The following is a 26,684-nucleotide window of genomic DNA, read 5'->3' as shown; positions in this document are numbered from 1 at the left end:
TCTGACTATGTAATATAACATCATTTACAAAATTAAGATGAAAAGAAACCTTATTCTAAGAATAAAACCTATTTGGTAATTCACATTCCACAATGGTACCTAATTGACCAATTAACTAGATGCTACATTCACTGGAATTTGTCTTTGAACTGAGAAGGCACATTCCTGTGGTGACTGAGCTACGTAAAAATCTCACAGCTATTGTTAGGGGTGGGAGTAGAAACTTAAGTTATTTTACCTGCATATACCTGAACGAATGTACATTATTACTATTTTAAGAGTTCCGGGCAAGAATTTTAACAAAAAACTATAGCTGTGTATTCTAAACAAGAAATTTTGCTTTCCTCATTCTAATGTTTTTGTTAGATTTACTTTTGTTAGATAAAAACCAAGATGAACCAAACTTTTTTTTGTGGTGGGTAAATTAAGCAACCAGAGCATAGGATATATATTCATTCACCACAAGGCTATGAGATGTCAAATCTCCTACTCTTAGCTTGTCAGTTTTATTCAACAAATATTCAATGTAGAATTATTTACCACTTATTAAAGCTTATTTATGCCTCATTTATCAAGTTATAATGTTTGGATCTTAGTTGTCCTACTCCTGAGTATATTTTTAGATGTACGAAGCCCTAAAATGGAATCATTCTAGATTTAGAAATAGAGCCCTGTGTGATATCTCCAGTCTTGGCCAGCCTAGCCTTTAAAGATTATTTTTATTGTGTTTATAGGACAATTAATATCAAGACAGATCCAGAATAAAAAAGACCAGTTACTAAGTATTTTATGTAACACTTATTTTCATGTTACACTTATCCAAAATTTCAAAATAGTAATGGAAATTGGACTAAACTGGGCAAAGAATTTATAAAGTCCTTTCCCATTTAAACCCTGTTAAGTCTATTGCTACCAGACAGTTCTCCAACTCAAAGGGGTAATGGGCCAGGCATGGGAACTCACGCCTGTAATCCTAGTACTTTGGGAGGCCAAGGCAGGAGGATCGCTTGAGCCCAGGAGTTTAAAACCAGCCTGGGCAATATAGTGAGAACCCTGACTCCACCAAAAAAAAAAAATGGTTAAAAAATCAGCCAGGCATGGTGGTGTGGGCCTGTAGTCCCAGCTACTCGGGAGACTGAGGTGGGAGAATCATTTGAGCCTGGAAGGTTGAGGCTGTAGTGAGCTGTGATTGCACCACTGCACTCCAGCCTGGGTGATAGTGAGACTCTCAAAACAAAACAAAACACAATAAAACAAACTAAAAGGGGTAACAGGTATAGGCTGTGGCTACCTTGAGCACACTTAGTACTATTCTCTTTAAATGTCCAAATTCAGGATGTTTTTGTCCTACTGATATAGAGAAATAATGTACATTTCACCTTTTGGTTTATATTAAGCTAGTTTCTTCCCATGTTCCTGACTATCTTTGAGCCTAAAACATATGCTCAGGTCTAAGTTAGGCAATAGCTCTTGCAATAATTTTAAAGTGCTAAAATTCAAACACACACACAAATGTAATTTGTGGTTCAAATGAGTGTTTGAGTCAAACTTATAAATATATTCTTGAATGTTAAAATCTGAAAGTTGTCTCTTTCTGATTATATCATGACACCTACCTCAGGTGAACTTTGTCTAGTGCTTCCATCAGAAGGACTAGGTGGCTGATCCTGAATTTGGGGCATGGTAAAAGAAAGTTCCAGTGACTCTGGATTTGGTTCTAATTTTAATGCAACTTCTTGATTGAGTGCAGGGTCAGCACTACTTCGAAGTGGCTTTGGCGTTTCAGAGGTGGGTAATGGAGACATTGCCAAATTTATATTCTGTAATTTTTCGTTGGATGAGGGGAGCATTACATCATTATACAATGGTACTTCCTCAAGTTGCTGGTCATCAGTTTCTGTGTCTGTGGGGAAAAAATATGAGTCAGTCTAAAGTATACAAGGATTTTTTTTTTAACCCAAGACAGTCTTGCTATGTTGCCCAGGCTGGAGTACAATGGCACAATCTTGGCTCACTGCCACCTCAAGCAATTCTCCTGCCTCAGCCTCCCAAGTAGTTGGGATTACAGGCGCACACCACTACGCCCAGCTAATTTTTGTATTTTTGGTAGAGACCGGGTTTCACCATGGTGGCCAGGCTGGTCTCGAACTCCTAACCTCAAGTGATCCACCCGCCTTGGCCTCCCAGAGTGCTAGGATTACAGGCGTGAGCCACTGCGCCTGGCCACAGGGATTTTAACATACAAAAAATTTGTGTTCCTTTTCACGAAAGATTTGTCTAATTCATCAAACAACAAAATGTTAACAAATTTTCCTTCATCAGAAAGTTGACATATAATAGTATAGTATAACCATAAGTCTGGGTTATCTTTACAATCCACTATTGATACCTCCTCTTAATCTCTACGGCATAAAAGACAAAAGGCAACACCAACCTTTATATATTAAAATGTTCTCTACTTTAAAATTGCAGTTTTCATCTTCAATGCTTCATGTTATAGTATGACTGCCTTTTTATCCTTTAATGCAACAATGCCTACTTCCATGTAACTCTGCTAAACTGTGGAGAAAATCTGACAGCAGGATACAGAAATAGAGCAGCCAGGAAAAATTTATGTGGGAAGAAGAAATACCTTAAGGACACTTTGAAGCACAATTTCCAACAATATAAAAAAGCAAGAATGGTAAGAAATTATGAGGGCAAAAATATTTAAGCAAATACATTTAAGAAAACTATAAAAATATATTAGCTTGTAATGTCCAAATGATTACCAACAAAAAACGTCAAAGTAATGTTTAGTTGAAATGAGGCTTGTAGCAACAGACACACTTTAGGGCATTAACAAAATAACTACTCACCGTTGCTGCCAAAATCTAAAGATATGATTGTGTCTCCAGCGGCTGGGGCCAGCAAAGTTAAAGCATCAGGTTCCTTCTTAAGTTTGTCAAAGAGGCTACTTGTATCTTCTGATTCAACTTTGGTGAATAGCTGAGTCATTTTCATATCTGAAGATTCAACTGGTTTAAGGACACATTCTGTTTGTTGAAGGGAGAAAATCAAGTCGTGCTGAATAATACCACTGTCAAAACAAGAGAAATTAGTAATTCACAAATGAGCACTTGACACAGTGAGGGGAAGGGGGACTGTGAAAAAGTCTTTAAAAATTCTGCTTTACGGACAGGAACATTTTAAGATTTCTTGAGATGCATGATCACTCACGTGTACTTTGTCACATTTAGGGTTTTAAAATGCTATTACAAAATAAAGACCCAATACAATGCACAGTATGCAGCCATAAAAAAGAATGAAATCATGTTCTTTGCAGCAACATGGATGCATCCAGAGACCATTATCCTAAGTGAGATAACCCAGACACAGAAAACCAAATGCTGCATGCTGTCACTTGTAAGTGGGAGCTAAACATTGGGTTACTTGTGGACATAAAGATGGCATCAACAGACGCTGAGGACTACTAGGAGAGAGGGGCAAGGGTTGAACAACTGTTGGGTATTATGCTCACTATCTGGGTGACAGGATCAATTGTACCCCAAACCTCAGCATCACATGATATACCCATGTAACAAACCTATGTATGTATCCCCTGAATCAAATATAAAAGTTGAAATAAAAAAAAAAATTCCCAGTACAATATAATTTGACTAATTTCAGTTAAGAATTTCACATATCTAGGCTGGGCACAGTGGCTCATGCCTGTAATCCCAGCACTTTAGGAGGCTGAGGCAGATGGGTCGCTTGAGCCTGGGAGTTCAAGAGCCTGGCCAACATGGCAAAACCCTGTCTCTACTAAAAATACAAAAAATTAACCCGGTGTGGTGGTGCACATCTGTAGTCCCAGCTACTTGGGAGGCTGAGGCACGAGAATTGCTTGAGCTCAGGAGGTGGAGTGAGCCAAGATCACACCACTGCACTCGAGCCTGGGCGACAGAGTGAGACTCCGTCTCAAAAAAAAAAAAAAGAAAAAAAGAATTTCAGATATCCTTTGGGAAGAGTGATGATGACAAGGCAATTTGTAGTCAAGTACATGAAGGACACCAACAAATCTTCAGAATTGTGCTGACACACTTTATGAAATTGGCACAAAAGAACTCTTTGGCATCAACATATGAGGCGTGATCTAAGGATAGTCCTAAGAGAGGGGCCATATTTTCTTTGGTGGTAAGAACATAAGGTGATACCACCTACAGGATAGGGTTGAAGAGGGATGATGAGCAACAGTTTATCTTCACGAGTGGCTTAAATGTAAATTACTCCTTTAATTAACATATTAAATGTTCACTATCTGAAATGAACTGAGAATGCAAAGATTAACCTTAAGAACCAAAGATTGACCTTAAGAAATTTATAACCCAGTGTGAAAGTAGATATGTAAACAATTAAAATACACTGTGATAACTGCTAAAATAGAGAAGGCTTGCTTCACTGAGAAGCTAATGAGCTGGTACTTGGGATCAAGTGGCATTTGCTAGGCAGACTGGGGTGTGAGGAAGAGAAAGACATTCCAAGTGGAAGATTCATACATAATGGTAAAGTCACAAAAGAACTCTGTGGCACTAATATAAAAACATTAAAGGATGGTGTCAGAAGTGGCCAAAATAAAAACTGGCCAAAGTCTTCCTAAGAGGGGTGACCCTAGATTTTAAAGGGAAGGCTAAATCTCTGATGCGTGAGGTATGGTGGTAAACAAGGATGCTATACACCTAGGCAAGTGTTTATCTTGGAAGTGATAAAAAGATCACTAAAATTCTAAGGAAAATAAGATGATGAGATATCCACACTAGAAAGCTTAGCCTGGCAGTAATGGGCAAGGTGGAATAGAAGGTGGTAATAATGTGGACAGGTAGACTAGATGGGGCAGGAGTCTAGTAAAATAGATCAAATGAAAGATTAAATTGTGATGTACATAATATTCACAAGCCAAAGAGCTAAGTGAAAAGTTCATGAATATACAAGAGCCATGTATTACATTATACAGCTTATTAATCTCATAGAATTTCATTTAATTTTCATTATAACCTTCTGAACGATTATCTACACAGATGAAATTCAGATAAATGAAGAGACTTCCCCAAGGTCAGGGAGCTAATGAGTGCTAGAGCTATGATACAAACCTAGGTCAGTATTTTTCCTACAAAAAGAACAGAGCTGTCTTGAGATAATATATGCCGATACCTGTATAAGTAGACCAAACCAGTCGATGGATCTGGTGTTTTTTTCATGGTCTTTTTAAAAATAGGAGTGAAGGTATGGGGATAGACAACTACTGACAGTATTTAGTGGTATCACTGTAGAATAGCTGGGCTGGAAACCTAGGTCAGAGTACAGAAAATAATAATTTGGTAGAGATGTAAAAGAATTAAAATTTGGCCGGGCGCGGTAATCCCAGCACTTTGGGAGGCCGAGACGGGCGGATCACGAGGTCAGGAGATCGAGACCATCCTGGCTAACACGGTGAAACGCTGTCTCTACTAAAACATACAAAAAACTAGCCGGGCGAGGTGGCGGGCGCCTGTAGTCCCAGCTACATGGGAGGTTGAGGCAGGAGAATGGCGTGAACCTGGGAGGCGGAGCTTGCAGTGAGCTGAGATCCGGCCACTGCACTCTAGCCTGGGTGACAAAGCGAGACTCCGTCTCCAAAAAAAAAAAAAAAAAAAAAAAAAAAAAAAAAAAAAAAAAAAAAAAAAAAAAAAATTAAAATTTAGTTAATATTTATAATCTTATCTTCCTATAAATGAACAGAATATCCAAAAAGAATCACTATTTATTCCCCAAAAACGTTTATTTCTCAAACTTACCTCACAACATAATTCACACATACAATGCACTGTGGTTGAGAGTTCTTGGTGTTATATATAACAGTTGCTTGAGTTTCAACCCAGACATATCCACCTCTTTTGGCAAGCATCCTGTACTGTCCTGTGGTGACTTGTCCTTTAGTAAACACTAGGGGGAAAAAGGAAAAAGAATCATGCAAAGAAAATATTGTAACTTTGAATTTTCAATTAAATGAACAGATGCTGAATGTTGATCATTGTTTTAGAAAACAAATGTTTATTTAGTGGAATCAGTTGTAACTGCTTAAATTCAGACAGTGTGTCCCAGAATAGCTGAAAATATACCCATTTCCTTTTTCAAACCCCCTAAATAAAACTCCTTTGCTGCCAATGAGCTAAGTGAAGAGTTCATGAATATACAATCTTCAGTAACTAAAATTCCTTTAATGACTTAGGTTGAAAGTGTAAGATTAGAGAATAATTAGTAGCCTTTTTCAAGAAAATGGTGCCACAATAACTTCCTTAAATTCTGACTAAAGTTTCCAGAGAACCAAAGATGCTTTAAAAAGCTGTACGTAGCATATTTAAATATAAATTGATACCACATTGTAAGTCTTTTGGCAATTTAGGCAATTTAAATTAAATATTGATTTGGGAGAAAGTACTGAATAAATCCTAATGATGGTATTATTTTGAGGATTGGGGGGTCCTGACTGCAGACTTGGATTTACTCTTGAGTTCAAGGCTCATCAATCACACAAACTCAGTGATATTCAGGTATCCTCAATCACAGTCAGAAGTCATGCATAGGTACAGATTAAACAGGTGAGATAGTCCAAAGTTTAACTTATCTTGGGATCTTAACATTCATTTGAGTAAAATTCAGAATCAAATCTTATGTCAAAGGTACTTGTTATGGGTGACTATAGTCAAAAATAATTTAATCGTACATTTTAAAGTAACTAAAAGAGGCCAGATGCCAAGGCAGGTGGATAACCTGAGGTCAAGAGTTTGAGAATAGCCAGGTCAATATTGCAAAACCCCGTCTATAGTAAAAATACAAAAATTAGCCAGGCATGGTGGTACACGCCTATAATCCCAGCTACTTGGGAGGCTGAGGCAGAAAAATCTCTTGAACCCGGGAGGCAGGGGTTGCAGTAAGCCAAGATTGCTCAACCGCACTCCAGCCTGGCTGAGAGTGAGATCCTGTCTCAAAAGAAAAAAAAATAAAATAAAATAACCAAAAGAGTATAACTGGATTGTTTGTCACACAAGATAATGCTTGAGGTGATAGGTACTCCATTTATCCTTATGTATTGCATACCTGTATCAGAATATCTCATGTAACCCATAAATATACACACCCATAAATATACACACATAACTATGCACTTACAAATATTTAAAAAAATGGTACTTATTACCAAATGTGATGTTCACTACCTTCACATTCATTGATTGTACAAATATTTCCTGAGTGCCTTTTACATACCAACCACTGTTCTGAGTATTTATGTGAATTCTGAAAATTATGCTATTCAATACTCTATAATATTTGGATTTTCAAGTCTTTGTATTTAAAATGCCAGCAAGTTTTGTCAATGATTAAATGATTCCATTTTTACTGATATTTGTTGCAACAAATACAAAACACAAAATGGTCAAGATCTGTACTGAATAGGCCTGTTAACACATTTAGTCTGGGAAGACTGGTTCATTTTAACCAGAGAATCTGATGGGTAGCCAAACTGTACAGAGGTTGCAACAGTTAAGTAATTAGAATATCTCTGAGTTCTTCCATTGTACTTACTATCATGATGAGTTTTGGTCAGATGATCAGAGTCCAAAGCATGATAATATTCATAAATTGAGCGGCCTAAAAGTTCTTCTGGCTCATATCCCATCAATTCGGTAATTCTGTTAGTAAAAAATACAAGATTTAAGAAAAAAAGGGAGACTAACTGATAAAAAATTTTCTCCTCCCAAGTTAACTGATAAGCATTAATCTTATGGACAAGTGAATTTTCAAAAATAAAGAGCATCCTCCTTTGCTTAGAATAAATTTACACCTCACCTTTAGGAACTACAGTTATTAAATGCAATACCACACATTTCTTTAAGTCCTCTAGGTTCGTCCTGTTATTTCACTCTTTTATCCTCTTCACCCAAACTTGTTACCTATTCTTTTTTTTTTGAGACAAATTTTCCCTCGTGTTGCTTAGGCTGGAGCAGAATGGCATGATCTCGGCTCACCGCAACCTCCATCTCCCGGGTTCAAGTGATTCCCCTGTCTCAGCCTCCCGAGTAGCTGGGATTACGGGCATGTGCCACCATGCCCAGCTAATTTTGTATTTTTAGTAGGAACGGGGTTTCTCCATGTTGGTCAGGCTGGTCTTGAACTCCTGACCTCAGGTGATCTGCCCTCCTCGGCCTCCCAAAGTACTGGGATTACAGGCGTGAGCCAACGTGCCCGGCCTACTTGTTACCTATTCTTACCACATCTCATTATACATACTTTTGGTAACAAGGCAGGGTATTAATAAACAGATAAGAAATACTACTAAATTAAATGGTAAAAGTTATAAAGGCAGTCAATGACACTTATTTTAAAATATAGATAAAATCTATAACATTTTTTCATAAAGCCAAATGCTTTATGTAGTAACTTTTAGGCCCCTAGGCAACACCTCACTCTGAGAAATCAATAGCCACTACACAATTCTATTATCAACCAAAGAGCATCTACACTAAATGGGAACTAAAGGAATTATGTTGGTTTTAGAAGATGCTCTTGTACTCAGTTTAGTTTTTGGCATTATGTGAAATTATGGGGGTAATTTCAGATAAAACAATATTTCAAATGAAAACAGATTGGAAAACAATCCAATTACCCTATCTATCTCGCTGGCAGAGAGTAGACCTTTATTTAAGACAGAGACTAGAGCTTATTCTCTGTAAGCAGTATGTAACGGCAACCATGACATGAGAAAGAGAAAGCTATCTTCTTAGTACCATGCTGAACAGAACTACTCTCTTCTCAAGTCTTTCTAGGAGCAAAACGTGAGTTAAGCTTTTAGATTCTCAGCCTTTAGATTTCACAGGACTTTCTTACTGAGGTGCAAGCAAACCTTATATAACATGCTGTGTGTGAAAAAAAACCCCACTTAACTACAGGAAGGACATAGCCAAGATACCCTATAAAGGTATAAAAGTAACATTGCTTGTGTTCTCACACTTAAAGGCAAGATCTTCCATAGTTTATTACAAAATAAATAAATAAATGAAAAGCTGATTTGTCAAAACCCAAACCAAACTCAGCCCAAACCCTCAATTCTTTAAAAAGGGCCATCTCTAAACACAGCAACACCAGGTGGCAGCATTATAAAGGAAAACATGTTTTTAAACAAAATCAGTCATATTTCTTGAAATTATGTTTTAAAAATAATTTTAATTGGTCTTATATTTTTCTGTTTAAATAAAATCCCCATGGAATTAAAGACTTTTTCACTATTCAAATCTTAATATGCCCATGTGTGCCTGGCATTATTCTAGGTATGAAAATGCAAAGACAAAACTCAACATGAGGCTAATCTTCCAGTAGATGTACTGTACTACTTAGGAAATAATGTGATAAATGCAGTGATGAGAATCTATTCCATGGAATCCTATCCATGCAAAGGAATGGTAGAATGAGGAACAGCCTCTTATAGGAGACTTATGACTAGAGAGAGACAAAGGAAAGGCAAAACCACTTTCAGGAAAAAGGTACGGCATAAGCAAAAGATTTTTAAAAATGTTTAATGTGGTGCAGGTAACAAAGATTCTATAATATGGTTAGTGGAGAGAGATATGAGATGATGCTGAAGAAGTAGGTAGGGGGATCAGATTAATGAGGGTCTTGTTTATATTGTCATAGGAAGCTGATTTAATCTAATGTCCATCAGTGCTTCTCAATCTGAGGTGTGTCAATCACTAAAAGATACCAGAAAGTCAAAAATATCAACTGTATATGCTTTCCTAGAAGGTCAGTTTCACACATATTGAAGCAAAAAAGGTGAAGTTAATTTAACTTTAGAGAATTACATAGGTTATATTCTGTACCAAAGGGGTCGGGGTGTCCAGAAAATATGACCAAAAAGTGTTTTTAATGGACTAGGAAACCCGTGATCTAAAGCAGTATACAACTCATTTATTTTGAGGTAGGAACTATTCATCTTCATTTCTACTTTAGTCCCATGAACATAGTAGATGCTCAAATAACATGTTGAATAATTTTAAATGATTATTACTGAGTATAGTAAATAGCAGCTATTTGTGGAATATTTTGGAATTTAGGAGCTTGATATGTTAGATTTTCTTAAAATTGAGTAAAATTTTTTCCATAGCTTGGTTCTCAGGAGTTATAGATGCGAGAAGTTCTTGGAAAGAGCTCTAAACCAGAAAATAAGTCTGTTGGTCAAACTCAAAACTGTTTTGGTTGATATATGAGCTGACTGTCTTTACTGTTACCTCCTGTCATGATCATTTTGCTAATTTTCTGCTATAACTAAAGGGTAATGTCACTCCCTTTCTCATTTTTGCTCCATTACCTTCCTTTCTCCCTGGCTTCCCCTCTACTTTGTTACCTTAAGTTTTCAAAAAAATAAAAAATAATTTCTCAAAATAGGATGGAAATCTCTGTTCCATCATACATTTACATGAATACTAGTAGTAAACACCTTAAAATAATTCTTAGCTTTTCTATATTCATTTTCTTAAAGTTGACACCAGTAGTGAAGCATTCACTATGCGCACTAGGCACTCAACAGACTTCTTTAATCCTCACATCATCCTTCTGAGGTATGTTTTTTTTTTTGAGATGGAGTCTCACTCTGTCTCCCAGGCTGGAGTGCGGTGGTGCAATCTTGGTTCACTGCAACCTCCGCCTCCTAGATTCAAGCAATTCACCTACCTCAGCCTCCCAAGTAGCTGGGATTACGGACACGTGCCCCCATACCCAGCTAATTTTTGTATTTTTAGTAGAGATGCGGTTTTACCATGTTGGACAGGCTGGTCTCAAACTCCTGACCTCAGATGATCCACCCGCCTCATCCTCCCACAGTGCTAGGATTATAGGCATAAGCCACCGCACCCAGCCATGATTCTTATTTTATAGATAAGGAATGTGAGTTTTACAACGGTTAAGTACCAAGGCCAAGGCCACATTGTAAGTATCAGAGCTGCAAGCCATGAGTGAAACTAACATGTGATTCTAAAGACAGAGCTCTGTCATATTTCCTTATCCAATGGGGTGGGGTTTCTTGTCTACTTTATATTATGGCTAAGTGCTTAAACTGGTTTTCTCATATAATCTTCAAGTTAGTATTATGAAGAAACTGATGCTTACAGACAAGAACTAAGAACTAATGTGTCCAAGATCATTTGTATATAGGCAGCAAAGCCAGGATTTGGCAGTCAGGCTACAGAACCTATGTCCCCTTTAGCTACTATACTATACTATAGCCTTATAGTAAAAAATGAGACAAGCAGTACGATAGTAGAGTAAATGCTAACAAAAGAGGTATGTACAAGCAACAGTGCAGCTTCTTCTTGAAGGAACAAGGAAAGTCCCACAAAGGAGTAGATGCGCTTGGAAGGTAAGTATGTGTTAAGAAGTGAAGAAAATGTCATTACAGAATAGGAAAGTATGTGCAAAGGCAGTAAGAAAGTGGTCCCCAACCTTTTTGGCACCAGGGAAAGGTTGTGGAAGACAATTTTTCCACAGATGGGGGTGGGGATGGTTTCAGGATGAAACTGTTCCACCTCAGATCATCAGGCACTGGTCAAGATGGTTTTCATAAGGGGCACACAACCTAGATCCCTCATGTGCAGTTCACAGTAGTTTGCCACTCCCATGAGAATCTAATGCTGCCTCTGATCTGACAGCAGGTGAAGCTCAGGTGGGAATGCTCACCACTCACCTGCTATGCAGCCGGGGTCCTAACAGTCTGCGGACCAGTACTGGGGGTTGGGGACCACTACACTAAGACATTAAAACACCATGGGGAGCTCTCTAGCTATAGAGCGGTGGCGGCCACATCAGAATAAGTAGTCCCTCTTCCTCTTGATTAATCTGGAGAAGTAGGCAAGGGCCAGAGCATAAATATCTTTGTTTGCCATGCTAAGTTTAGATTGTATTGTGTAGGTCTATTTTTTTTTCAGTCTTTTAAAATGCACATCTTCTTTTGATAAATGAAAATTTACTTCCCTCATCTAGTATTTTTATAAACAAAATATTTTTGTGTGCAAAGATGAAGGGAAGCATTTGAGGCATTTTCAACAACAGAATGACATGATCTGATTTTCACATTAGGACACCCACTTTCTGGCAACTTGGATGAAAGATTACAAGGGTACAAATCTGTTGGCAAAAAGGCAGCTATGCCAACAACTCAAGTCAAGGGTAATAATGAGCTAATGAATTCAATGGCAGGAGTGCAAAGATGGAAAGGAGGAAATCGATCAAGAGATATATGTAGATAGTAAATCTGTAAGATTTAGACATCAACTGTATGTAGCCAATGAATGTAAAAGAAAAGTTAAGGATGACTTCCAAAGTTTTGTTGGAGTCATGGGCATATGGTGGTGTATTAACCATGATAAGCGTTATAGGAAGAAAAGCAGTTTTTGATGATGATGTTGTTTGGGGGCAGTAGTGGTACAGTTCAGTTACAGAAATACTTAGTTTACAATACAGAAGAATATCCAGATAGAAATATTAAGTTGGCAATTAAATAGAATTAGTTACAGAAAGAAATGTGGGAAATAGTGATAGAAACCATGGGCAAGATTGAAGCTTCTCAAGGAAAATATGTAGGATGAAGAGATGTACAAACACTTGGCTTTCTAGTCCCCAACCTAAGGTAATCTATCTTTGCTCAAAATACACACTGCATATTTTTGAAATTCTCTTTTTAAGTAAGCAGAGCCCCTACTGGGGAAAAAAAGACTTATCTTAATTTCTGGATAGCACCTAGTAAAGTAAGCGTTCATAGTACAAAGTAAGTGTTCAATAAATGTGGCTGAATTAATTTACAAAGTTAATCTAATATTATAGGATGTATTATTCTGTTTAATTTAGTGGAAAGCATAGTTTAACACTGAGTAATTTTTTTTTTTTTTTTTGAGATGGGGTCTTGCTCTGTCATCCAGGCTGGAGTGTGGTGGTGTGATCTTGGCTCACCGCAACCTCCACCTTCCAGGTTCAAGCGATTCTCCTGTCTAAGCCTCCTGAGTAGTGCCCGCCACCACGCAGTGCTAATTTTTGTATTTTTAGTAGAGATGGGGTTTCACCACATTGGCCAAGCTGGTCTCAAACTCCTGACCTCAGATGATCCATCCCACCACGGGCCTCAGCCTTCCAAAGTGCTGGGATTACAGGTGTGAGCCACCATGCATGGCCAACATTGAATCTTTGCTACGGTGAATATTCAATAATGCTGTAGACTAATTAAAACTTTCAAATTCACATTTTAGATCTAATTTACCTTTCGTCACAATAAGAAAATTTCATATCCAGGCTGTGTCGACTGAGAAAAGTCTTGCTATCTAGAGGAATTTCAATATTTGATGGGTGAGGAATGGGTTCACAAATCAGCACCAAGCAGGTCATAGGTGGTTTCTTATACCCACACTGAGGTTGGTTACTGTTGGTATCATATACGTGAATATGGCCTGTGCAGTGCAATACCTGTGTATGAAGAAGAAAACAAAGCAGTTAACAAAAATTTTACAATGCTAGGGGAAAAAAAAAAAAAAAAGCAGAGATAAGTTGTTGAGTGTGACATGGCCAGTAAGCTTTGATAAAATTTACTGTCACTAGTGGATTAACCAGGTTTTTGAAAATCAATGAACGTTTTTCCACCACCCATGACCTACTTCCTGCCCAGGGCCTATACATTACTGTTTAAAAAATTCCCCTCATATAAAGTCTAGGCTGCTTTTTCATTCATCTCATCATCTGGGCTGGTTTGATAGTTATTTCTTGCACTGATGACTATGTCTCAACATTGAACAAAGATACAAAACCATGATTAATAGAAAATTAAGCCCTACCAGGATCCAAATATTGTATGGTTGGCAAAGCCAACTGATTAAGTAAGCCTAGTATACCAGTGCCACAATTCACCTAATTTAAGTTTGTGCCTCAAATTGGCAAATTACTACATGGTTCTGGATTTTGGGAATCATATGCAAATCAGTTGAAGGTATAAATGTTACATAACCAAACACCAAGGAACTGTAAACCTTCCCTCACAATTCTAAAGTTATCTTAATACTGCAATGTCTATGTATAAATAAAGTGTATCATCAATCACAAATAATTTTCACTTACCTTCCATGTTGCAGACTTTATGTTCATAGTTCTTCCTCGGCTAGTTAGGGTACACTTCATTCTGAGAAAAAAGCTTCGCTGTGTGTTTTGTTCTTTACCCTTTTTCACAGGGCCTAATGAAAGCATGAAATAAAGTTTTAAAGCAACTAAATATACAAATTTGTTACAATGAAAGTAGCAAAGTGCCCATCACCTAGATCAACTGAATACCTGTTCAATTAAAAGTCTCAGCATGAACACAGTAATTCATTCCCCTTTTACTCACTCCAGCACACCCAAGAGATCTGACACATACTACTCAGTAGCTCTGATTCCCTGAGTTGACTGAAAGATAATCCGTATTTGGGATAACAGTTAATCATTCAAGCAAGTAAGTTTAGTCAAACTACAGAGAAATATAAAAATGGTATGAGTTTGCTCTTTAACTGTGCTATTAGTACACAAGAATCCCTAAAGAAAGAACTTCAGCAAACTCTTACTATTCTTTCCTGAATGTGTTAGCTCAATTTCTAATAAGCACTCTATGTATTTACAGAACCTTTAAAATAGCAACTTTCTTTTTAATAACAAATAACACTTTTACATATCTTATTTTTTCCCCTTAATTTATCTAGTAAAGCAGGCAGAAAATTATTTCTACTTTGTTACTATAAGAAAACAACAACAGATCAAATGACTTATCAAAAGTTACAGAAATAGGGCATGGTGGCTCATGCCTGTAATCCCAGCACTTTGGGAGGCTGAGGCAGGAGGATCACTTGAGGTCAGGAGTTCGAGACCAGCCTGGCCAACATGGTGAAACCCTGTCTCTACTAAAAATACAAAAATTAGCTGGGTGTGATGGTGGGTGCCTGTAATACCAGCTACTTGGGAGACTGAGGCAGTCAAATCACTTGAACCCGGGAGGCGGAGGTTGCAATGAGCTGAGACTGTGCCACTGCACTCCAACCTGGGCGACAGAGTGAGAATCCATCTCAAAAAAAAAAAAAAAAAAAAAGAGCTACAGAAATAAAGTCAGAATTAAGTAAAGTCTATTCACTCCTATTTCAAACCTTCTATAACTAAAAATGAGATTATATTTAGGTGACTAAGGAAATAGCATCTTGCTGGGCGTGGTGGCTCATGCCTCATGCCTGTAATCCCAGCACTTTGGAGGCTGAGGCAGGAAGATCACTTGAGGCCAGAAGTTTGAGACCATGCTGGCCATCATGTTAAAACCCCATCTCTACTAAAAATATAAATATTAGCTAGGTGTGGTGGTGCACGCTTATAATCCTAGCTACTCGGGAGGTTGAGGCGTAAGAATCACTTGAACCCAGGAGGCAGAGGTTGCAGTGAACTGAGATTGTGCCACTGCACTCCAGCCTGGGTGGCAAAGTGAGACACTGTCTCAAAAAAAAAAAAAAAAAAAAAAGGAAATAGCTTCTTGATTTCTTATCTTCATTGGTCAATGTACTTCAAAACACATATAAAAATATTTATTATTCAGAACCTGGACTAGACATTGCAGGCAATACAAAGATGAGTAAGACACACCACCTTTCCTGAAGAAGTTAAAAATGTAGTAGATATAGTAAGATCAACAAAAACACAATGTAGAGTTGGTACTTGAGACTTATAAAAATGCTTTAAGGGAGGATAGGGAGAGCTTAGAGGAATAACTTCTAGTCAAGGGGAATCAAGAAGTCCTGCTTAGGAAAAAGAGACATTAGAATGTCAGTAAGTAGAGATGGGTTAGAAGGTTCCAGGGAGAAGGAAGAGAATGAAAAGCACAGAGGTAGGAAAAGTAGGACATGTTTGAAAAACTGCATATAGTAGTTTGTCCACAATGTAAAGTACACATAGAAGAGTAGTAAGGCAAAGTCAGAAGGGAAGGTTAGGGCTGTACTACGGAGGCCTGTGGATGTCCACATGGAGTCCTGCCTAAATATTCAACAAGGGGCTTTTAAAAAGCACAATCAGTAAATTAAGGAAAATTAACTTAGCAGCAATATATATGTTAGAATTACGTGACTGTAATGAGAGGGCTGAGCCAGTAGCAGGAGTATGAGTGAAAAGAATGGTGGTAAAAGACAAATGAAGAGGTAGATCTTAATAGACTTGAAAACGGATGGAAATAAGACAGGAGAGAAAATCAAATCTAGAAATTGTAATGCTAGTATATTGGAAGAACACTGTCAAGTAGAAAAGAAATTAGAGTAAGTTTAAATGTAGGCATGGTTAGCTAGAAATGCTGGACTCTTAAGGAACAAGATGAATTCTAGCCTATACTCATTTAATAATGGAACTAGGCAAGATGGGCAGTCCTGGTACTGATGCATGCCACTTGGGTTTACTTAGGTAAGAAGTGAATTTGCCCTCCCTGGAAGGATTCAAGAGTGTATTTTTAAAAGATGCCATGAGAGCAAAGGGTGGGGGTGGGAGGCGAGGGGAAGGGAGGGAGTATGGGAGGGAGAGAGAGAGAAAGAGAGAATGAGTGTGTCGTGTGTGTATGTAGGTGGTGATGGTTGTGGTAGTGGCAGTAAAGATCCACATACAAAATCCTTTGGGTATGTTCAGTCCTTCATAATCTAAGCTTGAATTATACTGACCTTTGAAAAGAACCCAAGGCCTTTGAATGGGGACCTGCAGATTAATTTAAAAATCAAGGTAACTGAAAAGTACTAGTGTTTTCCTAATGAGGAAAAAAAAAAACAACAACAAACCATTAAAAAAAAAACCCTAAATTTTAAACTCTCTAAAAATAAGTCTTATTTTGTAATAATTTATAAATTCTAAAGCATTTTTCTAGAATTTATACAGAAGAATAATAGGACTATTTGTCCTATTATAAACACACCACTGGCTCTCAGTGTATCACTAAAATATGATGCTTTGCAACAGTCCCTGGTTTCTAAAAGAGAAAAATCTGCATTTTAGTTTCCCAATGGAACATCAATAATTCATAACCACATTAGGAACGATTTCAAAATGTTTGTGTGCTTTAAAAAAGAACATTTGGTTCGAAACATACATTTAAACTATATTAAGACTATCTGATTTAGAATAATGCATTAACATCATTACCAAATCAGAACAATACTTCCTAATATCCATCCATTTATAGTCTAGCCCCAGGGAAGCACTGAGCAGTCAATATAAACCTCAACTCTGCACATTAGAACTCATATATTAAACTCACTGACAGCCCACTTAGGTCCTTGTTCATCGCATATTTACTCCTCCTTTATATAGAATTCTAAAAAGTATGCATTTGTTTTCCAAATTAACAGTAAAAACACAATATGAAATTTAAAAACAGGAGTCAGGTCCCGCTGACAGCGTGAAAAAAGACAGAATGTGAGAATTCAAGAATATGAAAAGCGCTCCAAAGGACTAATGAGCGTGGACTCTGAAGCCAGTCTACTGAAGTTCAGCCCAAGCTCTGCCATTTACTAACCAAATAATGTTGGGAAAGTTACTTAGTAACTCTGTGCCTCAGTGTCCTGGTAAAACAGAAATTGTCTAACAGTTAACTTCACAGGGTTGTTGTGAGGAATAAAGGAGTTAAAAGCATATAAAATAGGAAGAACAGTGTCTTGGCACAGAGCATTCTCTCAATGGAGGTTAGCTATTATTATAATAAATGATATGAAAAAGAAAACCTCAAATATTATACAAAAAATAAATTTGAGGTTGTATAATATAGAAGCAAACAAACGTATGCACTTAAATTGGAGAGCAACAAAGGACAGCAGAACGTAAGAAATTTTCCTTGTGGTATCTTTCCATCATGAAGAAAAGTTCAATTATGATCAGTATACACTGCTTAAGAAGGCACAAATGTGGAATGACTTGCTTGAATTGTTTTTGTAATTCAAGAGGTACTTTCCAAAAATCTTAGAACACACGATTTTTAAAATAATTATGATCAGTATACACTGTTTAAGAACACACAAATGTAGAAAGACTTTAATTTTTTAATTCACGAGGTACTTTCCAAAAATCTCGGAACACTTGATTATTTTTAACCATTCGTAAGAATTAGCGGTCTTACTGTCTATTTTTGTTAATATGTGGGCCTCCACAATGTAATACTTATAATCTAACTATACGGTCTTGAATTATTGAGAACATCCGAAGAAGTCAGATAAGCAGTTGTTTGTCTTAAAATTCTGGTGAACTTTTTTTTACTGGGCCTTAGACTCAGACTGGCACCTCAACTTTAATGATTCTCTAAAGTCCTATTATCTGCCATTTGTATTATAATTTCTCCATGCTTTAATGGTGTATTTTAATTTTTAACTCCACCAGGTGTGGTGGCTCATGCCTATAATCCTAGCACTTTGGGAGGCTGAGCCGGGAGGATCACTTGAGTCCAGGAGTTCAAGACCAGCCTGGGCAATACAGCGAGAACCCCCATCTCAATTTTTAAAAAAAAGGTAGCCTGGGTGATGGCTCATGCCTGTAATCCCAACACTTTGGGAGGCTGAGATGAGAGGATGGTTGAAGCTCAGTAGTTCAAGACCAGCCTGAGCACCACAGTGAGACTTCGTCTCTACAAATGATTTTTAAAAAATTAGCTGGCCATGGTAGCATGCGTCTGTGGTCCCAGCTAACTTGGGAGACTGAGATGGGAGGATCGCTTGAGTCCCAGCAGTAAAGGCTGCAGTGAGCTGATTGTGCCACTGCACTCCAGCATGGGCAACAGAGCGAGACCCCATCTTAAAAAAAAAAAAAAAAAAAGGTTATTTATAACTCTCTTGGTCATGATTTTAATTTATTTTTCCATTTTATTTCTCACACATGCACAATTATTTATGCAATTAGGTGGGCTTTCAAAATGAAATTCCTAAAAACTAGAATAATAGTTTTAATGAAGAATAGACTTAACGTTTTATTAAACATGAAATAACATTCTTCCTTAGGTAAGTTACAATAGCAAAGTTTAATAATTAGCAATAGTATCTGATTATGTAAAACCACCTGTCACATTAAATCAAACAGCAGACTTTTCTTACCATTTCTGTGTGTAAGCATTTCTCTCATTTCCTCATGGTCACATGGATGAGTAAAATCAAACACACTGTGTCCAGTTAGTTCAAACTGTAAACACATTTTTAAAAATTAGGGCTATATCATAAAATCATAAAAACATATAGGAGGGCTCTTAATATGTGTGCATTTTACCTGAGTTAATCCCATGTATTTGTTCACATTATCAGAAATGTAAATCATGTCACCATCATCTGTGAGAACCATAACAAAACCATCCAAGGCTTTCAAATAAAAGCAATTCATTTGTGCTTTCATTTCATCTTCAATATCCAAATCACCTAAAAAGGGCACAAGAAGAGGAAAATAATTAGTTAAAAAGTTGTACTTAAATGATATAATATTTAGGTGTTTTTATAAAGTTTTCTTGCAGATACTTTAATATATACAGCCATTTTAACACAGAACAGTGAAGGCCAGAAGCTAGAAAGACTATAATTAGATGTGCCAGCTGCTTTTCATGATTAAAGTAATGCAGCAAGGCAAACCATAGAAGAAAGAAGAGTCATGTTTTTTATTTACTTATTATTATTATTATTTTTGAGATGGAGTCTCACTCTGTCGCCCAGGCTGGAGTGCAGTGGCGCGATCTCGGCTCACTGCAAGCTCCGCCCTCTGAGTTCAAGTGATTCTCCTGCCTCAGCCTCCTGAGTAGCTGGGATTACAGGCACCTGCCAGTGCGCCCATCTAATTTTTTGTATTTTTGGTAGAGACGGGGTTTCACCATTTTGGCCAGGCTGGTCTTGAACTCCTGATCTCATGATCCACCCACCCCGGTCCTCCCAAAGTGCTGGGATTACAGGCGTGAGCCACCGTGCCCAGCCTGAGTCATGTTTTTCAAAGAAAGAAAGGTAGATGGAACAGGAGAAAAAGGGAAAAAACAAACAAACAAAAAGCCAGTATCTTATTCCTGACTAAAGCTTTAAAAGCAGGTAATAAAAAGGATGTTATATTAGAAAAGAATTGGGAGTATGTTTAAGAGAATAAAGCAAAACAAATTACAATGCAAAAAAAAAAGGTTATTTCAAAGAATAACTGATAAGAAAAAAATGAAGCTTGATAAAAATAGTAAGAATTACAGAAAAAATTTAAACATGTACATATCACAATATAAGGAGATATGCAAAATCAACACATTGCAACCACCTTCTAAAAATAATTTCTATTTACTTCTAACTTCTAATTTTCAGGCCTATTTCTACCCTTGTAAAATAACTCACCAGCATCCAGAAGTTTCCTCACACGCAAATAGCTGATGGTAAGCCTCATAACAGAGGCCTTATCAAGATGCGAGCTCACATTATGTGGAAGTGGCAACTGATGAGCAAGCTCATAAAAAACTTCAGATTCTTTACTTCGCCGAGATCTGGCTGCATCTCGAGACTTTTCTTTTCGACGTTCAGAACTTATCCTACTTAACAACAACAACAACAAAAAACAAGAGATGGAAAGTGTATACAAGTTAGTTTGCCTTAACTTGAATAAAACTCTACATTTCTGCTTATCACAGAAGGATGAGAAGATGCCATGTAATTAAGTTACATGGAGATTTGTCTACGAGATTAATGTACTTTTATAAAGGACAACTATACAAATTTTGGATTACTGCATACATAAGGAACTCTCACAAAAAGTCCAAAACCAAGCGTTAAACCTGTCGGAAGCAGGTGTTTCCTCCCCAGCATGTGTAACTGGAGAGAATGTTTTTATTTTAGGCAAAAACTTAAAGTAGCCTGTACATCTAAGGCTGTAATTCATAGAATTAAAAAGTAGTCTCAACACAGAGAAACTACAACTAAGGCTAGAGAAACTGCCTAAAGTTGTACATAATAACTTGAAAACAGGAGTTGTTAGCAGGTAGAATGGTAATAGCTACAAACTGATTTCTACTCAAGTTTCTTTAGACTCCAGTACTTTCTCACCGTTTACCTTACCACATGAACAACACTAACAATAAGCTATAGGAACTGATATTAGCAGCTGTAAGCCAGTGCAGGTTGCCTCCTCCCTTAGCAGCCACTTATCTATTACTGGCACAACAGGTGCCAAATAAATGCAGGAATATGGAAGAAAAAAAGCTGTGGCACACACAATACCCAGAATTTAAAGGGATAGGTTAGCAAAGATAAAGGTGTCAATACAATGACATATCTTCAGGGAACTCTTTCAAGAAGGATGTCAGAGTCAGAAAGATTTTCATTGTCACACCAAGCAAATCTGTCATCCTTTGCTTAACTGCCTAGTGACATCTAATAGCTTCTTGAATAGCGACAGTTTATGTATGAAAGGTTACCATGTGCCAACATTACCCTGTACTAGGTGCCTAGTTCTCTCACAACAACCTGTAAATAGGTTAAATATTGTCCCTATTTTACAAATGAAGAAACTGGCGTTCAATAGGTTAAAAGTAGCCATTATGTAGCAAATAGGATTTGAATCCAGGTGTTTTTTTACTCTAAAGTCTTTGCTCTTCCACTATATTTCTCTTCTTAATGGGGAATGCTGCTTCTACTTTAAACATACACATGATCTCCTATGCCCCTGAACTCACTCCTGTTAAATAGGTTCTTCACCAAAAGTTAAAAACCGCTATTATGATTTCGTGAGCATTGGGCAGTATGCTAAATAAGGACTTTTAGTCAGCATTATTTTACTTAATCCTCCTTACATCCTGTGAATGAAGTACCTAATTGTATCCACCTCAGATCTCTCCTCCTTCCAAATGATCTGCAAAGCTGAAAGGTACAACCATAGAAGCAACATTCTGGACTAACAGGCACAGTTCTCAGCATATGCTCTTGTTACAATATAACATGTTGTATTGTGACAATAGAGATACTAATTTTAGCACTTAAGTTTATGTGCTTACAGGACTTTTATACTTTAATGAGGAATGTAAGCATGTTATTGAACTTTGATACAAAAAATTTCAACTCAAGCATGTAGATCAATTTAACTTGAGTACCTTGAAATTTAAGGTGAGCTATTAAAAACTATTATCTTCATCTGGTTAGATAGATGGTGGAGTAAAAAAAGAAAGAAACTATTATTACTTAAAACTGGTTATATGAATCTATATGAACTATAACTAGTTATATGAACTAGGATTTTCTCAATGCTGTACAATAAAAAAAATTAGTCACTGAGGCTACATGAAAATGCAAATGCCAGCAGTCTATTTTATTTTTCATTTCGCTGCATTGTTCTCTGTAAATGTGTTCAATTTGAACTTAAAAATAAAATGTTATGACTTGATCTGTATAAGCAGAGGAGTAAAATAAAAAAAAGTATGACAATAACAATTCCAGCATACACTGGAGTTCCATATACCATTCCCAGGATGGGGGGTATCTAGCAGGTCCCTATTGGCCCTAACAGAAACTCCCTCACTTCCTCCCCGACCCCCTTAAGCTGTAGGTGAGAGGCAGTGATAGCTGTGGGAAATAGCTTTCTATTTGGTTCAAATAAAGCCTCCAAAATAGAGTGATGATCAATTATCTCATGTTAAACCTGAATATTAGTTCAAATGCCAAAATCAGTCCAGGTGTTCTTTATTACCTAGGATGGTCTTGAACTCCTAAGCTCAAGCAATTCTCCTGCCTCAGCCTCACAAAGGGCTCAAATTACAGGCTTGCACCATTGTGTCTAGCCAAAGTATTCAGAATTTTATAAGCAACTTACCATATTTTTTCTGAACCACTCAACTGATGTAAACTACCAATAAATGACTACCCAAATGAAACACTTGGTGAAAAATTGAAAACCTTATAATACATGCTATATATGCCTTTTTTTTTTTTTTTTTTTTTTTTTAAATGGAGTTCTGATCTTGTCACCCAGGCTGGAGTGCAATGGCAAGATCTCGGTTTACCGCACCACAGACAGGGTTTCACCATGTTGGCCAGGCTTGTCTCGAACTCCAGACCTCAAGTAATCCACCCGCCTCGGCCTCCCGAAGTGCTGGGATTACAGGCGCGAGTATATGCTTTTTTTTTTTTTTTTTTTTTGGAGATAGAGTCTTGCTCTGTCGCCCAGGCTGGAGTGCAGTGGCCGGATCTCGGCTCACTGCAAGCTTCACCTCCCGGGTTTACGCCATTCTCCTGCTTCAGACTCCCGAGTAGGTGGGACTACAGGCGCCCGCCACCTCGCCTGGCTAGTTTTTTGTATTTTTAAGTAGAGATGGGGTTTCACCGTGTTAGCCAGGATGGTCTCAATCTCCTGACCTCGTGATCCGCCCGTCTCAGCCTCCCAAAGTTTCGTGATTACAGGCTTGAGCCACCGCGCCCGGCCTGAGTATATGCTTTTAAAGGGTATCCAAGCAAGCTAACTATGGTGATGGAATGTCTCCAGTTCCTCTGAAATACATGTGTTGTCCAGAACTCTGAAGATAGCAGTGACTATCCAAGGAGTGGCAATAAGTGTCTAAGACAAATCCATTAGAAATGTGAGGTTAGATAAAGCATCTAAAGGACAGTATATTTAAAAGCTAGTGTAGACTGAAAATAAGAATTTGAGCATGAGCCTGAATTTTGGAAGAAAACCAGCCTTCAAGAAAACAACTAATATAGAGTTGACAAACCTATATTAGATGAAGAAGGTGATAAAAATCATTAGGTCCTTTATCACACAATGAGTCTAGACATAAACCAATCAGGGGATCTATAATAAAGATTTAATGGAGAAATTTTTATGATAGTCTTCATATGTTACTACTAGAGGTCTTGTAACATTTCTAAGTAAGCTTAAAGCTAAAGCTTCCGAAGTTCTTATGAGTTTCAGCATCTAAACTGCCCAGCTTCTTGTCTAGTCACAGGAAGGCTAATTTTATCAGTTTTATAACACAGAATTACAGTACTGACCAATAATTAGTTCTGTTAGACCAGGGGGTCTAGGTCCCACAGAGATGAATCCTGTACTATCTGTTTTATTGCTTACATTGCACAACAGAAGATGTATAGATCAGAAGGAAGTACATCTTCTGCATGCAAATAAGGTCACTATATTTCTCTAAATTTTATAAATTGCATCTATTTTGTTTTTAAGTACAGGTCAAATGAAGTTCTGCCGCTGCTATGTTCTGCTACTGCATAAGGTACTGTTTCTGTTAAGAGTACAGTCAAAATAGTTTATTTCCCCATTTCTATGACTGTTCTAGATCTAAAGCTGGGAGTATACTACTGGCAAAATAGCTCAATCTTTGTGGTACTGTAGTTTTTACATGTTTACTATTTTATTATTTAATATACAGTATTAGACACAAAAGTAACAATTATATCTTGAAATTACAGGAAATATATTTAGAAAAATAATTGAGCCCCTGTCTTATGAAGCTTCTTGTGTACAAAGTTCATGAATAAGCAATAGTTGTTTATAGAGAATGTCTATTATTCTTCAGATTAAGAACACAAAATATTTGGTGCTTTGTAGTAGGTCAGTAAAAATTAAAAAAAATAAAAGGACACAAAATAATAGTAGGCATTTAAAGTCATCTTTCCGTATTGCACAAAAAGCCTGTTAGCATTCCTAATTGTAAAAATATGTGACTTCGAGAACTGAAGTTAAACCATAACTATTTAAAATGTTAGCAGATTATCAGATTTATTTCTAATAAAGTTAATGTACCTCAATTCTATTATCTGGTGAAATAACTCTTTCTGGCCTTGAAGGTACAAGTTGGTTTTTGTTGTTTTTGCACTTGTGTCAGTATTTCTACAGGACTGACATTCTGAAGTGAAATTTCATGATATAAAAAATGTGCTACTGAAATTTTTAAAAGTACATAATAGCTTTCCAAATGGTTCTGTGCCCATTTTTGTCTCTGCCAGTTCATGAATATGTATATCAATTCCCCCACGGACTCTGCAATATATTATGCATCTTTTAAATCTTATTAATTTCTGCTGAGTTGATAGGTGAGAATTACATCCCATCGTTTTAACTGCCCTGCACTTTTTAAAGTCTCAGGCCCAAGAAAAATACAAAGAAAAGTTCATGTTCACTCTTTAGTTGGCATTTTTGCCTGCAGTTTTATTTTCATTTTATTTTAGAGACAGAGTCTTGCTCTGTCACCCAGGCTGGAGTACAGTGGCATGATCATAAGCTCACTGCAGCCTCGAAATTGTGGGCTCAAGTGATCCTCCCTTTCTCCACCTCAGCCTCTCAAGTAACTACAGGCACACGCTACCATGCCCAACTAATTCTGTTAAATTTTTTGCAGAAATGGAATCTATGTTGCCTAGACTGGTCCTGAACTCTTGTGCTAAAGTGATCCTCCTGCCTTGGCCTCCCAAAGTGCTAGGATTATAGGTGTGAGCCATCCAACCTTGCCTTTGGCAGTATTTTTAAATCTAAACACCTATGCATGGTGCTTACTATGTACACAGTGGTATTCTAAACATTTCTCACCTATTATTTAACATTTATTATTATCACCATGTTACAGATAAGGACCCTGGCTAAATAGCTTACCCAACGTTACTCCGTTAATAAATGGCAGAACCTATATTCTACTCAAGCAGTCTGGTGTCCATGCGATTAAGACTATGCTGTCTCTCAAAAACTCATCCTATTTACCAAGGCAAATATTTGTAAGTCTAGGCTATTATTTTAAAGTTCGAAATTTGCCTACTTCACATACCAAAGACATAAAGGAGGAATTATAGAGGTTGGCTTCAGAATTTAGGACTTGACTTAAACTATTCAGAGGGATTCAGAACCAGGCTCTTTCTTGGAGTTTGCTTATAAATCCAGAATCCTAACTGAAAAGCACCTACAATGGTGATAGATGCTCTCTGCTCTACTGTCCATCAGCTCTTCAAAGCAAGGCAATCCCTTCCGGTAACGCCAATCATTACAGAGAAAGAATCAAAAGATGGTAATTCAGTCTACCCTATATACTCCCAGTAGACTTTATTTGTACAGAGCAGCTATTTCAATATCTAAGTTCAACATTGTTGGTGTTTTACTTGCTCAACATTTGTCTGGCAGTCACAGAAACTTTCTTTTTTGTTTGTTTGTTGTTGTTGTTTCTTTCCCTGAGATGGCATTTCACCCTTGTTGCCCTGACTGGAGTGTAATGGTATGATCTCAGCTCACTGCAACCTCTGCCTCCTGGGTTCAAGCAATTCTCCTGCCTCAGCCTCCCAAGTAGCTGGGATTACAGGCACGTGCCACCACGCCCAGATAATTTTTGTATTTTTAGTAGAGATGTAGTTTCTCTGTGTTGGCCAGGCTGGTCTGGAACTCCTGACCTCAGGTGATCTGCCCGCCTCGGCCTCCCAAAGTGTTTGGATTACAGGCGTGAGCCACTGTGCCCGGCCCTTCCTTGTTGTTTGTACTCATTTTTAAAGTTCTTCTAACTTGTATTAGGCCAAATTAATGAAGAAAGGCTGAAGTTTTTTAAATATTAAAAACATTTTAGATCTCTACCTAAAGCTAATACGCATACTATAATGATGCAGTCTCCTCACATGAGGTGATTTTCT

At 37.4% G+C, this 26,684-nt stretch overlaps 1 protein-coding gene across 2 annotated transcripts in view; it reads right to left on the bottom strand.

Moving 5' to 3' along the window:
• HIF1A (hypoxia inducible factor 1 subunit alpha) overlaps positions 1-26,684 on the bottom strand; it is a 52,759-nt gene that overhangs the window by 8,239 nt on the left and 17,836 nt on the right. Inside the window, exons 2-10 of one of the 2 annotated variants that reach the window (XM_007986903.3) lie at positions 20,421-20,611; positions 19,336-19,481; positions 19,167-19,251; positions 14,167-14,279; positions 13,319-13,521; positions 7,603-7,709; positions 5,814-5,961; positions 2,859-3,079; positions 1,617-1,903 (exon numbers count right to left, since the gene is read on the bottom strand). In XM_007986903.3, the coding sequence (XP_007985094.1) occupies positions 1,617-1,903; positions 2,859-3,079; positions 5,814-5,961; positions 7,603-7,709; positions 13,319-13,521; positions 14,167-14,279; positions 19,167-19,251; positions 19,336-19,481; positions 20,421-20,611 (1,501 nt within the window). Of the gene's footprint in view, positions 1-1,616; positions 1,904-2,858; positions 3,080-5,813; positions 5,962-7,602; positions 7,710-13,318; positions 13,522-14,166; positions 14,280-19,166; positions 19,252-19,335; positions 19,482-20,420; positions 20,615-26,684 lie in introns of both variants that reach the window. The other variant, XM_007986902.3, reaches the window with a different exon arrangement.

This window comes from Chlorocebus sabaeus, chromosome 24 (assembly GCF_047675955.1).
Source record: "Chlorocebus sabaeus isolate Y175 chromosome 24, mChlSab1.0.hap1, whole genome shotgun sequence".
NCBI classification, from domain to species: domain Eukaryota; kingdom Metazoa; phylum Chordata; class Mammalia; order Primates; family Cercopithecidae; genus Chlorocebus; species Chlorocebus sabaeus.
The sequence above is the reverse complement of the archived record's forward strand: the minus strand, read 5'-3'. Positions and strand labels throughout refer to the sequence as shown.